Source organism: Ixodes scapularis, unplaced genomic scaffold (assembly GCF_016920785.2).
Source record: "Ixodes scapularis isolate PalLabHiFi unplaced genomic scaffold, ASM1692078v2 PGA_scaffold0__279_contigs__length_252992795, whole genome shotgun sequence".
Classification (NCBI taxonomy): domain Eukaryota; kingdom Metazoa; phylum Arthropoda; class Arachnida; order Ixodida; family Ixodidae; genus Ixodes; species Ixodes scapularis.
This window is the reverse complement of record NW_024609835.1, coordinates 84,576,385-84,592,131: the sequence shown is the minus strand read 5'-3', so window position 1 is coordinate 84,592,131 and position 15,747 is coordinate 84,576,385. Positions and strand designations below refer to the sequence as shown.

At 46.2% G+C, this 15,747-nt stretch overlaps 1 protein-coding gene across 1 annotated transcript; it reads right to left on the bottom strand.

Annotated features, from left to right (window-relative positions):
• Positions 1-345: 345 nt before the first annotated feature.
• On the bottom strand, positions 346-15,373 carry LOC115311840 (tropomyosin-1, isoforms 33/34). The gene is made up of 7 exons (XM_040218152.1): positions 15,142-15,373; positions 10,192-10,274; positions 9,905-10,043; positions 9,062-9,174; positions 2,333-2,995; positions 1,181-1,409; positions 346-491 (listed from the first exon to the last, which is right to left on the bottom strand). The coding sequence occupies exons 1-7, from the start codon at positions 15,305-15,307 to the stop codon at positions 376-378; spliced, it is 1,509 nt and encodes a 502-aa protein (XP_040074086.1). The 5' UTR covers positions 15,308-15,373; the 3' UTR covers positions 346-375.
• Positions 15,374-15,747: the final 374 nt, after the last annotated feature.

Sequence of the window (15,747 nt, the reverse complement as noted above, 5' to 3'; positions counted from 1 at the left end):
GTCCAAGTGAAGCGCTTTTTTAAAACACCATAAAATGCTTCCTTGGCGTTATATTTTTCTAAAAATAGTTGATTTCGTGGTTTTCAACGATGCTCAGCATGTTTCTAATTGGAACTATATGGCTATTTGCACTAATTAAAAAGTTAATTAACACATTTTACTTAATTAGCCGACTAATAGTTGTGCCTATCTCCCTATACAATGTCCTGCTGTCCATATAACTGAGCTGCACAAACCACACAACTGTAGCTTTTGCGTTTTTTTTTAACAAATCTGAAATAATAATAAAAAAAACATGCTGTATATATGTTTTCTAGAAATCTATATAAAAAGATATAAATGGGATAATGAACATGTACAAACTTTTATTAATTTTTAGACAAGCTGCTTGACACCGCTCCTCATTTCGCTGAGCTTCGTTCCTAGGGACAGGAGAATCAACTTCTCATTGAAGTCCCAGCCTCTACTTTTGCACATGGCCTTCGTGTGCGCTGCAATTGAGATAAAAAAAAAAGAAGAAATGTACACACTTCAGCTTTGAAAAACTAAGTGACTGCAAAAAGCATTTCCTGATGGAGTTATACCCTTTATATCACACTTCTGCAAAAAGAAATTCGAATAGAAGTAATAGTACACCTGCATGCCTTTTTTACAGGGCCGTGCAACGATTTTAACATTGCAAGAATCTGCACTATGTTAATCTTCTTTAGTTTACCTTAGCACCGTGTATTGCAAAGTAAAAAGATTTGAATTTCCAGATGTACAGTAGCAAATGGCTGTCAAGGATTGATGCGACTGTTGAGAGACACTGCAGAGAATTAGCAAGTCGTCAATTATTTGTTCAGTCTACAGCTAAGTTTTGAAATTGTGCCAGTTCAACATGAGTTAACATGCCAAGAGCCTTTTATTGTCGTCAAGATTCATTAGACAAAGTGTCAATAGTTCAACCTGCCCGACATCAACAAAACCATTCCATAACTGCTTGTTCCCTAATGAACGGGCAAACGCCTTTTAACACTTGTGCTTTCCTGCTCGACCAGGAACGGATACAAGCTGCGAACATCAGCAATGCTGACTAGTTGTGGTTTTCCGACACGATAGAACCAGAGCTTGAAGGATGTTCCGATTTAAGCCAAAAACCTTCAGAAGCAAAGCAGACTAAAATAATGCAAAAACTTACACAAAATAGCCGTGATGGCTGAGACGTCCAGTGGGGGCCGCTGCTCGGATGGCCTATGGGAGCCCTTGGCCCGTTGACCTTTGACTGAGCAGATCACAAGGGCCTGCTGTGTGAAAACTGCGGTGAGCAATCCACGCGCCGTGGCCGTCGCGGTCTTCGAGTATGTCTCAATACTCCGGAGCTGGCTGCTTTCGATGAAAATTGCAGAGCCAGGCCCTAGCTCCACAACCTGCAAAATCAGATCACAGAGAAGAATGTTTGAGAGAAAACTCAAGAGCAGAAAAAGATGTGATGAACTACCTTAAGATTGACTGAGCAGGAATTAAATAAAAACACAGTCACTCTAGCCCTTTGGTTTTTATTTTCCGTAATATTACTTCTGCTGTAGCCAGAAAACAAGCCACTATCATAATTGTGCTAGTCACACAAGACTGATAATTTCTGAAAACGATGGGTAATTGCGCTAGTCACACAAGACTGATAATTTCTGAAAACGATGGGTTGATAACATGCTAATGGTGGGTGTCAAAATGCTTTTCAACTGTCAGCAAAAAAAAAAAAAGCAGTAATATTAAGTGGAGCCAACTTACACTATAATAAAACTGCCACATAGATATTTGACCCCTTAACTACTGATGATGAGGTATCTTGTTACGTGGTGGCCGCCACTGCGGATGACCGAGATAACCCGTCACTACACTTTTTAACTGATGAACAGAAACTCTGCAAAGTTTTTTTTTCAAGGAAAACATGAGCCGCCGAATGTGGATTCATGTCCTCGAATTCAACACAGGCAGTATTCCATTACGGAAATTTCAAAAGTAAAGGACATGATGTAACTGTAGAGAAGTAGAGGACATGTTCTAAATTTAGCAGGGTCACATGGTCATGTTACCTTGGTTCACCAACAAAAATTTGGGACTGGGGTTTTATAAAATGCACTCCATGCATAAGACAAGACTATCATAGAATACCGCGTATCCGCCCATTCCACACTAAGTGCCCATTCCCCAATTTGCGAGATCTGAGAAAATACATACAGTACATTTATGTTATGTAAAATTGACGACCGGACGAGCGCCCATCGCCCATTTTTTTGTGATTATCTCAAAAGTTTGAATGGGCGCTTGCCCGGTATTTTACAGTACTCACACCAGCATCGTTCCAAGAGTGCAGTAGCTGTGAGGCAGGGGTGCCGCTCAAAATGTGTGGCCTAGCTGTGTGGCCATCTAATTTCCCAATGGCTCCCAGATGCTCCCGGGGGAGATGTTGGGCCTCCCTGGGGGCTTCCAAGAATTGTGTAGCCTCTCTGAGGACTGCTGGGGCCTCCCTGTGGACTGGTGGGGCCTCCCTGTGGGCTGGTGGGGCCTCCCTGTGGGCTGGTGGGGCCTCCCTGTGGGCTGGTGGGGCCTCCCTGTGGGCTGGTGGGGCCTCCCTGTGGGCTGGTGGGGCGTCCCAGTAGACTGGTGGGGTCTCCCTCGGGTCTTCCAAGAATCGTGCAGCCTCGCAGAAGACTGGTGGGGCCTCCCTGAAGGTTTCGAAGGGTTGTCGAGCCCCTCTGAAGACCGGTGGGGCCTCCCCGAAGACCGGTGGGGCCTCCATGAAGATCGGTGGGGCCTCCATGAAGATCGGTGGGGCCTCCCTGAAGACCGGTGGGGCCTCTTCGAAGACTGGTGGGGCCTCCTCAAAGATCGGTGGGGCCTCTCTGGCAACCAGTGAGGCCTCCTTGAGGACTGGCGGGTCCTCCTTGAGGACTGGTGGGGCCTTCTTGAGGATCGGTGGGGCTTCCCTAAAGGCTTTTGAGGCTTGCAGGGGCTGCATGGGAGTCAAAATTAATACTTTGATAACTATGTGAAGGCAAACAACAGTTAGCCACCCGCTAACCATGGTTCGGCTCAACTGAACTGACCAAATGTTGCACAGAACTTTTGCTCTAAGTTAAAATTGTCTGGTATCACATGATTAACCTAAATTTAAAGTACATTCATGTTAACAGGCTACTTAATAACATTTAGTGATCATAAAAAAAGCCCATCAAAACGTATCAAATGCATGAAGTTGAGAAAAAACCAGACATTAGGTAATTGCATTGCCATCAACAGAATGTACAGTGTACCGCAGCACCACAGTATCGTCATGTCGCAACCGCATCTGATGGTAGCAGATAGTTTCGGTTTTGCCGTAGACACCCGAAAGCAAACTTTGAGCCCTTGATGTCTATAAAACTAAATGCAATATCAAAAAGCTTTTCTACTTTTGTGAAGAAGGAAGACGAAGCTGTACTACGGTGGAAATTAAGCATTTATAAATGTAAGGATTAAGGTGTGATTAGGTAATTGGATTTCGAGGCGAGCGATGTGCTCTTCTTTCGCAAGGAAATCTGAAGTGGAAGTCGAGGCGACAGCGGCTTTGCGGACCCATTCGCACTGCTGCGTATGTCGCCGCCTCTTCCGCACCCGGTCTTCTTTCCCCGAAGAAAAAGCACGCCGCCAACCCATCGTGAGTACAAACAGAAACTGATAAGGGCGTAGGAAACAGCACACAAAACAGACGAGGACGAAGAAGAAACACGGGTGACGAGCGCTGCACTCATCATGTGTGTTCTTCGTCCTCGTCTGTTTTGCGCGTTGTTTCCTACGATGAACTCCCACCAACTCGCCCAACTATCCCTTCTTCAATGAAAGCTGGAAAGGTTGCCGCAATCTATGAGCGATGGCGGCAACCAGACTGGTTGTCTGTTGCTGCCGTCGCTTGTAGATGGCGGCAGCTGTCCAGAGGTTTGTGTCGACATTTCTTTGGTACCGGGCACGATCCTGGGGAACGTAGCCCTTAACAGCACCGCTCTCAAAACCTTGTTATTCAGGGACACTGCCTGAGCTGAAAACAGTCGTAATCCAAAATTCGAAAGTACTGACCGGAGTTGCCCTTTAAACACCAAGATGGCTGAAGTGTTACTCTGAAGCATAGCCTGTTTAGTGACACGCCCAAACTAAGCTCGCCAAGCTCAATTATTCCAACTATGGCTAGGGGATAATCTGCACTTTTATCTGCCGTGTAACTGTGCAACAAGCCTTTCCCCAATCCCACGCCATCTAGCTGAGCCAATTCTAAACTATGCGCACCCGCTGAAGGTGGCCATGTGCGCTGCTGCCAGCGGGACCGCGCCTGCCATTACATGATATACGGTCGCAAAGGCCAGTACTCCGTAGTGCCCATGCAGCACCTTTCCAGATGCGTTTTTATTGCTCTGCGGCACTGCGTAGGCAGAAAGGAGTGATGGATAACCTCTCAAATAGGACGAGATTCACTGTTGTGCAGCAAAAATACAGCTGTCAACAAAAAAACATAATATAGACCAACACGCGGCCCTGACGTCACGCAGCTGCGGTGGCGCTGTCGATGGCACTGCGCATGCGCAGACGCTTCACTTCAAGTGAATTCGGTTTCTGCGCACGCGCAGTGCCCACACCTGCTGTGGGCAAACGCGGGCTTGTTTGTAAACAGCGTGTCGGTCTATAAACCAGTCCGTTATCTGCGTGCTCCCTACACTCAAAATGAATTAAGTCAGGACACGTTAGCGAGCATGAGGATTCATTGTGACAGCTCGTGCAATAAAAAGAATTATCATAGCTACAAGCACACACACACACACAGCTCTCCCTGAGGATACCTCATTTGAGCATGGCATTTGAGCTATTCTGAAATTTGGCTACTGTCGCCTTCAGGTGTCCCATTTCTTTTCTGTCCGAGCGATCCGTTGTTCATAGTAACCGAGAAATTGCTATAAAAGGTCAGGGGGGAAACATAATAACACAAAATATGCAAGGCTGAAGCAGTTCAGTAAGGTGGCTACCTCACAAACGTTGCTGGTAGCCGACGCCTTTTGATGCAACAAGTCGTTCCTAGTGCATTGTAAACGACTTAATTTTTGCAAGGACCTATTTTTCAAGAAATATTGTGAAAAACAGATCACACAAATTAATTAGCCTATGGTAAAGAATACAAACTACCACTCTTCATTGCGAAATATTGTGCTTGCCAAATATTCCCAAAACCCCTAATTTTTAAAATTTGCCAAATATTAAGGCTTCAAAAATAAAGTTCACAGTATTTGCCTTCAACATTGCCTAAAGGGAGAGAATGTGTCAAAGACAGCCAGAGCTGCCGAAGCAAACATTCTCTGCTGCTGCTGCCAAAGACGCGATAAGGGACGCTATCGTGGACAAACTCGGCAGTGATGGTGTGAGAAGTAAAGGCTGACCCACATAGGACATATAGACCCTTTCAGGAAACATTTCATGGGCGCCGCCATCTTGACGTCACGTGACCCTGCCGCCATAGCCGACCTTCAGTCTCTCACCGTTCCTCCACATTGCATGCTGCACAGGCCACTACCGGAGCTTTGTTTTTGTGTTCTTTTACGTTCCGCGTTGAAATTATGTGTTTTCTTTAGGTCTGTACGATATTTCGGGCTTTAATTTCATCATTTGATATCTATATTTCAACACAGCTCTAGTATTTTCGTATTTATGAAATGGAATTGTACAGCGAATGGATCGACGATACAAGATTATGTCTTCAGAGACCATGTAAGTTCATCCCGTTCTAACGTTTTCCTCGCTAATAAAGGGCAGTCTACACCATTTGACATATGCAAATTTCAACTGACGCAGTAAGGCTCTCACAGTCGTGCTTCTCGCTGCATGTGCGCGCTCGTTTCCGTAAAGCCGACCCGCATGTAAGCGATTTAGCATGTTACGAGACGAGCGGTGGCAACGATGACGAGCGTCAACGACGAGCGACGGAGATTTTTTACTGTTGCCTGTAGCATCGCTCGGTTTTTGGGATTTCTAAAAAACGTTGCTCACCGTCTCGGTCGCTTGCTCCCGTCGCTTCCATGCGGTTTGCCTCGTCACGCGACTGACCGAGCGACAGCGAAACGGGTCACCGTTGCTGGTCTCGTTGCTCGCCAAATCGCTTACATGCAGTTTATACTTAATGGGGGGGCCCCGTCGGGGTCCACTTCGTTGTTTTTTATTTCCTCTTTGAGCTCGCAGCACTATCGCCATTCGCCATACACAAACACCGATGTGGTCGCGAGCGCGCGTGATTAAAAGACATTCCATCCGAGACATCGGAGTCGCTTGACGCTTTCTCCACACCTAATATCGAGGCTCCAATGGTTCAATGTTGTGTGCTTGTAAATTAATTGAGTATAAAGCGCACGTAAGCGATTTGGCGAACGACGAGATAAGCGACGGCGACCCGCTTCGCTGTCGCTCGGTCAGTCGCGCGACGAGGCAAACCGCATGGAAGCGACGGAGCAAGCGACCAAGACAGTGAGCGACATTTTCTAGAAATCCCAAAACCGAGCGATGTGATGGGCAATAGTGAGAAATCTCCATCGCTCGTGACTCGTCTCGTCGCACGCTAAATCGCTTACATGCAGGTCGGCTTTACGGAAGCGAGCGCGCCCATGCAGTGAGAAGCACGACTGCGATAGCCTTACTGCGTCAGTTGAAATTTACATATGTCGCAATAGTGTTGACTGCCCTTTATTAATGACAAAAACGTAAGAATGGGATGAACTTGCATGGTCACTGAAGCCTCATAATCTTGTATTGTCGATCCATTCGCTGTCCGATTCCATTCCATAAATAATAAAATACAAGAGCTATGTCGAAATATAGATATCAAATGATTAAATGAAAGTGCTAAATATCGAAAAGACCTAAAAAAAATGCAAGATTTCAACACGGAACGTAAAAGAAGACGAAAACGAAGCTCTGGTAGTGGCCTGTGCAGCACACAAGGCGGAGCAACGGCGAGAAACTGAAGGTCGGCTATGGCGGCCTGGAAAGTGCGCGGAGGGCACGCCGACTGGTGGCAGCACGAGTAACTGACTCCCTGAAAGCGTCTATTCTCAATGAATTTACGCACATTTCAGCAGGCGTAATCATGGCATTTAGCAGGTGCTTTTTTCACAGAAGAGAAAAGGGGAAGGTCGCCAAACCACACACAGCGCTTTTTGTCGGCATCTCCTCGTCGTTTGGTGCAGAAAAGTGTGAGTCGGCCCAACTCGCTCTTCTCATAAAACCTTGCCGCCATAGCCGACCTTCAGTTTCTTGCCATTGCTCCGCGTTGTGTGCAGCACCGGCCACCACCGGAGCTTTGTTTTCGTGTTCTTTTACGTTCCGCGTTGAAATCGTGTGTTTTCTTTAACACTTTGTGATATTTCGGGCTTTTATTTATTCATTTGACATCTATATTTCAACATAGCTCCTGTATTTTCTTATTTATGGAATGGAATCGGACAGCGAATGGATCAACGATACAAGATTATAGCCTATGCTTCAGAGACCATGCATGTAAGTTCATAACATTATTTGGTTTTGGTTGCTAATAAAGGGCAGTCAACACCATTGCGACATATGGTAATTTCAACTGACGCAGTAAGGCTATCGCAGTCGTGCTTGTGGCTGCATGTGCACGTTTTAGCGAGCGACGGCGACAACGGCGACAGTCAGTGACAAAGATTTCTCACTGTCGCCCGTTGCGTCGCTCGGTTTTTAGATTTCTAGAAAACATCGCTCACCGTCTTGGTCGCTTGCTCCCGTCGCTTTCATGCGGTTTGCCTCGTCGTGCGACTGACCGAGCGACAGAGAAGTGGGTCACTGTCGCTTGTCTCGTTGCTCGCCAAATCGCTTGCATGCGGTTTATACTTAATATCGAGGCGCCAATGGTTAAGTGCTGTGTGCATCGAAATTAATTAGGTATGAACATAAGCAATTTGGCGAGCGACCAGCTTCGCTGTCGCTCGGTCAGTCTCGCGACGACGCGAACTGCATGAAAGCGACGGAAGCAAGCGACCAAGACGGTGAGTGACGTTTTTTAGAAATCCAAAAACCGAGCGATGGTGAGAAATCTTCGTCGCTGACTCTCGTCGTTGTCGCTCGTCTTGTTGCTCGCTAAAGCGTTTACATGCGGTTCGACTTTTACTAACGGAAACAATGTCAAAGCGCGCACATGCAGCGAGAAGCGCGACTGCGATAGCCTTACTGCGTCAGTTGAAATTTCTATATGTCGCAATGGTGCTGACCTCCCTTTATTAGCAAAAAAAAAAGAAAAAAAAACAAAATAATGTGAACTTACATGCATGGTTTCTGAAGCATAATCTTGTATCGTCAATCCATTCGCTGTCCGATTCCATTTCATAAATAAGGAAATACAAAAGCTATGTTGAAATTTAGATATGAAATGATTAAATGAAAGCCTAAAATAATGAAAAGACCTAGAGAAAACACACAATTTCAACGCGGAACGTAAAAGAACACTAAAACAAAACTCCGGTGGCGGCCGGTGCAGCACACAACATGGAACAACGGCCTCCTTGCAGCTCTTATTACAAGCTGCAAGGAGGAGCCGAAAGTGTCTGTCGTCCGCAAGCGTCTCTGCCTTTCCCCCTACCCACGCACTGATGCAACGCTTGCGCACTTGCAACCAATCTGCACAAAAGGCGTCCTTACATTGCAAATACTCTCCAAGCTTTCAGCCGCATCTCCTTACAGATCTAGGCTCTGTATTCTCTGATACAGGAAGAGCTGCCATCTCTGTCTGTTGCACCGATCAGACGCACTTCCTTAACAGACGGATGCCGTGAGTAGGTACTTCCAGGTTATTGATTTCTAACTTTTCACTCAGCTAAGTTTGCTCAATGAGAATTTGATACACAAGATCAGGCACTTCAGTGTTTAACAATAGCATGATATGCTGTGCCTTCAGCCGCCAATCTCCGACTCTTATTGTACAGTTAACGCTTCCTGTGTAACCAGGGTATAACTCTTGTCTATTCAAAGTAGGCAGAAATCAACTTGCAGTTACCTCATCACCAGAGGGGTTCTTTTCTTCATTCAGGACAGGAACCTTGCTGCCACAGTTCCGGCATTTGAGGTGTCTCACCAGCTTTTCCGCTGTCTTCAGGTAGGCTCCAAGCTCTAATATAAAAATCAAAAACCAAAAAAACATATGTAAACATTTAAACAAAATAAATCAGAGTATAAGGCACAGTAGGGAGAAAAGAGGTGTCAGGCAATTATTCTTGAGCATTTTTTAAGTGATACTATTCTGTTACTAGAACAGATGGTGCCATAGTAAGTATGGCTTCGGTACTAATGGCTGCATCAGCATGGCCCTTGTTTCTCAAGCTAAATTTTCTTCTTTCAACGCTCATACTTAAAGAGAAACTGAAGCAGTCCTGTATTTGAGGATAAACACTTAAATATTCTTCCTTTGGCCTCCAGGATCACAAATGTTGTTCAGGGTTGGCTTGTTTAGCAGGTCAAGATTCTACCAAAATAAGGGTTGGCTTGTTTAACAGGTCAAGATTCTACCAAAATAAGGGGGTTGAAACATTTGTTTCAACTATGTGAAGAAAAAGCATGCCTAATAGACCAATCTCACTAAGCATTGGGCACATGTGTGAAGCCGCCATAACTTCAGTTCACAGGCGGCAGGTGCCAGAGCCCGAGACAGCACGAGCCGTCTCAGGCTCTGCACACGCAGAGCTCCAACAAGGTTGTCGCACGTGCAAAAAGACTGAAGTTTCCTCGATGCATTGTGACAGCAATGGAATAACCAAACTAGCCGGTGAGATCGGTCTATCCTTTGAAGGATGGTTTTAACAAGGTTGAATTGAACGAACTTGTGAAAACTATAAAAGCTTACTTCGATGGTTCTTCAACTCAGCACGCAGCTCTGCCACCTCTTTTTTTAGTTCCGTGTTCTCTTTCCTCAGGTTCGTTTGTTGTGCTTCTATGGTGGACAGCAGCTGCTGACCCTGCCTTTTTTGTTGCACCCTTTCTTTCTAAAAGAGAGAAGTATTATGCAAGAGAATCATCAGGTACATGCACTAGGTCCACTCTGTCTAGCAATCCAGCAAACTGCAAGCTGCAAGCTCTTAATTTCGGCAGCTGAGCAATAGATAGTCTCACTGAATGTAAAATATATCATACACTTTTCTTTGATGCTGCCATGGCCATCTGGTTTTGGCGAGCAATGATATCTTCCATCTCATCGATGAGCTGGTGCTCGTCCTCTGAAATAAACAATGTTCATATAGTTTACCAGACAAAAATTATGCTACTTTCAATCCCAATGTCAGACAAAGTTAGGTCTATGCAGGGTTAAAGAGCAACAGTAAATGTGAAATGTATGCTTGGTAGAAGAGTGTGTTGGTTTAAGTCATGAATGAAGAAAGAATAAAACAATTAAAGCAGGGAACAGTATGAAAGATGTGGTTTTGTTGTCCCTGTTTTAATTGTTTTACTCTTTCTTCATCCGTGAAATGTAAAGATCATTTATCACATCACCTCTCTCACAGCTGAAGAAACAAAACAGTATGATATTGCATTCAAATTTTATAAACTGCATTATGATCGCGATCACGCTCCCTCGTGCATACCCACGAGCAGAGAATGAGGTCAGGTGATAAAAAGGAGGCAGCTGATTGGTCCGGCAAGCGCATAGCTTCCACCGCACTGTTGGCTTAGGGGTGAAGGGAATAAGTGAGGTCCGGTATCGTGTGACGTGCATTTGGGCCCGGTGACGCACTTTGGGTACCGCGGATGTATCACAGTGAAAAAGCTTACGAAGGGAAGGAGGTACGAAATAATCCGCTGTGTTTTTAAATTTTCGTACCAAAAATCAGGCTTTTGACATTCTGCCTTCTTTCTTTTGGCCCCACTAAACGATACGCTAATAGTAAAATCTAAATTCATTTATCCCAGACGAAAATTCATTTCATGGGCCCTTTAAGATGAGTAGACCATAGAAAAATCGACCTGTCAGCAGCCAAAATGCCTCCGATAGATGCTGGCGACGTGACTCCGAAACAGAAAGAACCGGCACGGGTGTGTGCCCAAAATATGTCCCTGGTTGTACATACAGAGTTCTGTCATCAACAGAGCCACTCGCCATGCCTGTGCGTTTCACCAACACCAATAACAATGTCAATAACTAAGCCTCTGCACGCAAACTAATGGAGAAAATGGGGGACACTATTCATCAATGTGACAGAACTCGGCTTACCGGAAGTGCGAATGCATTTTGTGGAATAGCCCTACACATGCCTCGCACTTACATCACACAATGACGTCAAACACTGCCAACCACCATGCTGGTGATTGAGTCAATGGCCATTTGCAGTGCGAGCTAGGGTAAACTCCGTCACGTTCAGCTGCAGCAATTGCTATGTATCACGGCAATCGGTTCATCGCCAGGCCCTGTGTCAACGTAGTTGACAGGTTTGAGAAAGTATGAGTGGCAGAGAAGGGATGCGGCCACACATTACTGATTTCGCGGAACAGATTTCGCGGCAGTGATTGATCGATGGCACTTTTCTCGCATTGTTTATGTTTGTGAATGCCTCTGCATCAGCTTTACCTGTTTGTGATGTGGATGCCCTTTGCCTTTCACTCCATCATACCGTATGCATGCTTTAAGTGCATCAGTAAGTATGGGGCCAAATATAGGCGAGCGTGTCGCGTCGCGAGCCCGGCAGTTTGCGAGTGCTCGCTCGCCGAGACAGTCACTGGGACATCCCCAGCAACAGCAACCCTTGCACTGTTTACGAGTACTTCACAAAATCGGAAGAAGTTCAGTACTTTATTTTGAAGAGCTTTTAGTGGTGACTCTTCAAGGGGCACTGACACATCAAAATCATATTTTTTTTTATTATCCGAAACGGTCGAAAACGATGCCGGGACATTACCCTCAAAATTTGAAATTTGGGAATTCAGTATTTGTGAAGTAAAAAAACAATTTCCCAATGCCGAATTCGAAGTTCCCGCGCGATCGGCGCCGGTGCCTTGACGTCAAAAATTGCAGAGACCTGAGAGTCCACTTTCCTGTCACCACTCCCTGCTGTTGCCATGGCGACCCAAAGCGAGGAGGAAAGGAGCCAGCGCAGGCGTTGCGGCGGACCGGTTTTGAGCGGTGTCGCCTGTTTTCCGTTGGAGGATACAAATCCAGGAGACGGCACCACAACGAACTCCCGATTTTTGGTATTTCAAAAAGAAGGGCCGTAGTGCGTTCGCAATTGCGTTAAAAAACATGTTTCAGGATTGCCGTCATTAAATGTTATAAAGATGCCGCCTACAAAGCTTCTAAATTTCCTGATTTTTGACGTCACCGATCAAAAGAAGCGAGGAGGCGAGAGGCGGGAAAATCAAACGCCAAAAATAAAAAGGCACCGCGTGCGCGCGAGAAAATTTTTTTTCGCGATGCGGTTTTTTTTGCGTGTCTATGGCTGCAACTTGCATCGTTTTAGACAATAAAAATAAATACGACCTTTGGGGTGTCAGTGCCCCTTTCAGGTCACTTGTCAAATAATTATGGGATTTCAGTGATTTATTTGTCTTGAACTACATAATGAAGCTTTTCTTTGCCAAAATGACAACCCTTTGTGTTAAAACATTGTCGGTGGCACATCGAAACTCTGCACATAGCGCAATCGCACCAATGATGAAAAATTCCCTATGTACTAGCTGAACATTCTCATCATAAACTAAGCACGTTTTTCCAGGTTCACACGTCAAAAACTAGATACCTTTGTTGAAAATATGGTGCCTGTCAGCAAATGTCCGGGCAGTCAGCAGCATTCGACACCTTGATAAGTGCATACATGCAATGTGAAGTCGACCACCAGCATGGTGAGGTGTCCTATCATTCCCTAGCATGATGTCAAGTGCAAGGCATGCTAGGTGGTGTTCAGTGGTCGCCATACATGCCTTGCACATGTCGTAGCACTAGGGAAGGATGGGGCCCTGCATCATACCGGTGGCTGACTTCACACCGCTTGTCTGCATACTTACCAAGATGTAGGATGCCGCTAATTGACCAGACGTGCACTAACATACACCATATTTTCAACAAAAGTATCTTGTCTTTCACATGTGAATTTGGAAAAACATGCTGAGCTCACAATGACGACCTTTAGCCAGTAAGTGTGGAATTTTTCGGCGTTGGTGCGATTGTGCTACGAGCATAGTTTCGATATGCCACCGACGAAGTTTTGACACAGAGTGTCGTCGTGTTTTGGCAAAAGAATTCTCCTTGCGTGCCCCAAAATTTGGTGAGCGGCTATAGGAGCCGCTTCTAGTAAAACTGCTACGATATTGCGAAGTACTGGTAAACAACTCAAGGTTACCGTCGTAATCTAAACCCTGAGATAAGAAAAAATAAAATCACGGACAAGACGACTCTAGTTGTCTCAGGGTTTATATTATGATGTTTCCTAACCAGCTTGCCTGCATACTTTCACTCCTTGCAAAGGTTACCCTGCCGCGGACGGCACAAGCCGATGTCCTGGTCGCGGCGAGCGTACACACATCTGCGCTGACCGATCCTCGTCTGGCCGGGCTCCCTGCACAACACTCTTGCCCTTACTTGGCAGGGAGCACCAAAAGCGCATTCAAAGCATGGAAAGAGAGTGATGATACGAAAGGCAAAGGGCATCTACATCACGAACAGGCAAAGGTGATGCAAAGTCATGCACAAATGTAAACAATGGTAGAAAAGTGCCGTCATTCGCTGCTATAAAATGCGTCCGGCAAACTCAGTAATGCAAGGCCGCATCCCTTCCCTTCCACTCATACTTTCTCTAACTTGACGGCTACTCTGTCACAGGGCATGCCGATGAAATTATTGTTTGTATACATAGAAATTGCTACAGCCGAGCGTGGCACAGTTTACCATGGCACTCGTTGCAAATGGCTATCGACTCAACCGATGTTTCCAACATGTGCATTACACACCACCTAAATTATCGTCCTTTGGGGAAAATAAGGATATTTTTTCTGAGCACTCGGTGTGAACATAAAGCACCAATATGGCACCCAGTGAATACAGCGATAGTATTTATTGCTCCTAATTTACGGTGCCGCTCAACGTGCCAGTGAGCAGGGAAAGGCTTTGCACCCCTACACGACTAGTGTGCCTGGCACCAACAGGGTGGCGCTATATTACAGAAGAAAAAAAGAAGACAAACACACACATCTATACTAACACTTGGGTGATAGTTCTGCAGAGCCCTGGGATGTCGTCTCTGTCACGAGGTATTGTATCCATAAATTGAAGGAAAAGCGTGCTCAAAAGGGCGGCTACGAGCATGACTCCCTGTGGCGTAGGGTTCGTGCTAAAGGCGACTGTAGCCTAGCAGTACGCTTGTATGTACAGTCGGCGACAAAAGTCTCCAGGACACGCGAGCTGCGACTGAAACGCATTGCTCTGCCATCTGCCGGTGGGTCGCCTGGTTTCGAGATCACAGAAAAGCGCATGCGCATCCTACTGTGCCTGCCAACATGTGCGCTTTCCCGCTCTTCTGCGGCGCGGCGCCTAACTCGGAATCGGGCGCGTGGTACCGCCTCGGAGATAGCGCTTACTGACATGGCACCTATCAAGCAAGAAGTCACGGCATCTCAACTGAGCGATAAGCTCAACTGGTTATAAAGCAAGGTGCGCTGACGCGGCGAAATGCGGCGAAATGCGGCGAAATGCCCCAGGCGGCATCTCGAGTTTCGGAATGTGTAGCAGACGCTCGTCAGCCGCCAGCGCTATCACCGAGGCGGTACCACGCGCCCGATTTCGAGTTAGGCGCTGTGCCGCAGAACAGCGGGAAAACAGACATGTTTGCAGGCAGAGGAGGACGCGCATGCGCTTTTGTGTGATCTCGAAACCAGGCCACCCGCCGGCAGATGTCAGAGCGATGCGTTTTAGCCGCAGCTCGCACGTCCTGGAGACTTTTGTCCCCGACTGTACCTACGCTGAGCTTGACGAACGACGATGTTGCGCTTTGCACTTTGGACCGCAATAAACGCTACCTGCAACTGCTAGTACTAGCCACCAACGGACTCTCAGCGATGAGAAGAGGCATTTCAACACTCACTATGACTCTCAGAGCTTACCTGATGTGGCGATTAAAGTTGCTTCGAAGGTGCCTTTGTCCCGCCAGCGAACTTGTACTTTTTCCCCTTCAGTGGGGTATTCGCCGGACGGGCTACTGATGAAGTCCATTTTGAGCACATCATAAGAGTGTTCTTTTTCGAAAGACACAAGCCCGTAGCCCACCATGACAAAATGCCGGAGACTACAGGCGGCTTTGCTATCACGCACGCGGAAAACACGAAAGCAAATGGCGGCTGGCCGGCCGGATTGGATTGACGTTGGATCGACGAACGACTATGAAACACTTCTGTGTTTAAAAAAAAAAAAAAATGCGGAGGCGTTTTGAGCATTTTTTTTTTGTTTCTTTTTGCAGCTAACGTGATCAAATAAATAAATATAAATTATATGGATGTTTTAACCAACAATAGTTTCTATCTGAAACCTCGGCCCAAACTACGTATCAGTTTCGTGCAAGGTTGGTTTCGATATGCGGTGTGTGTGTGTGTGTGTGCGTGTGTGAGGGGAGAGGGGGGGGGGGTGTTTTCAGTTTTAGATGGTACAACCGGTACAAACGCAGAAGTGGTACACGACCTTACGCCGGTATGATCGATGCTCATCCGGATCAA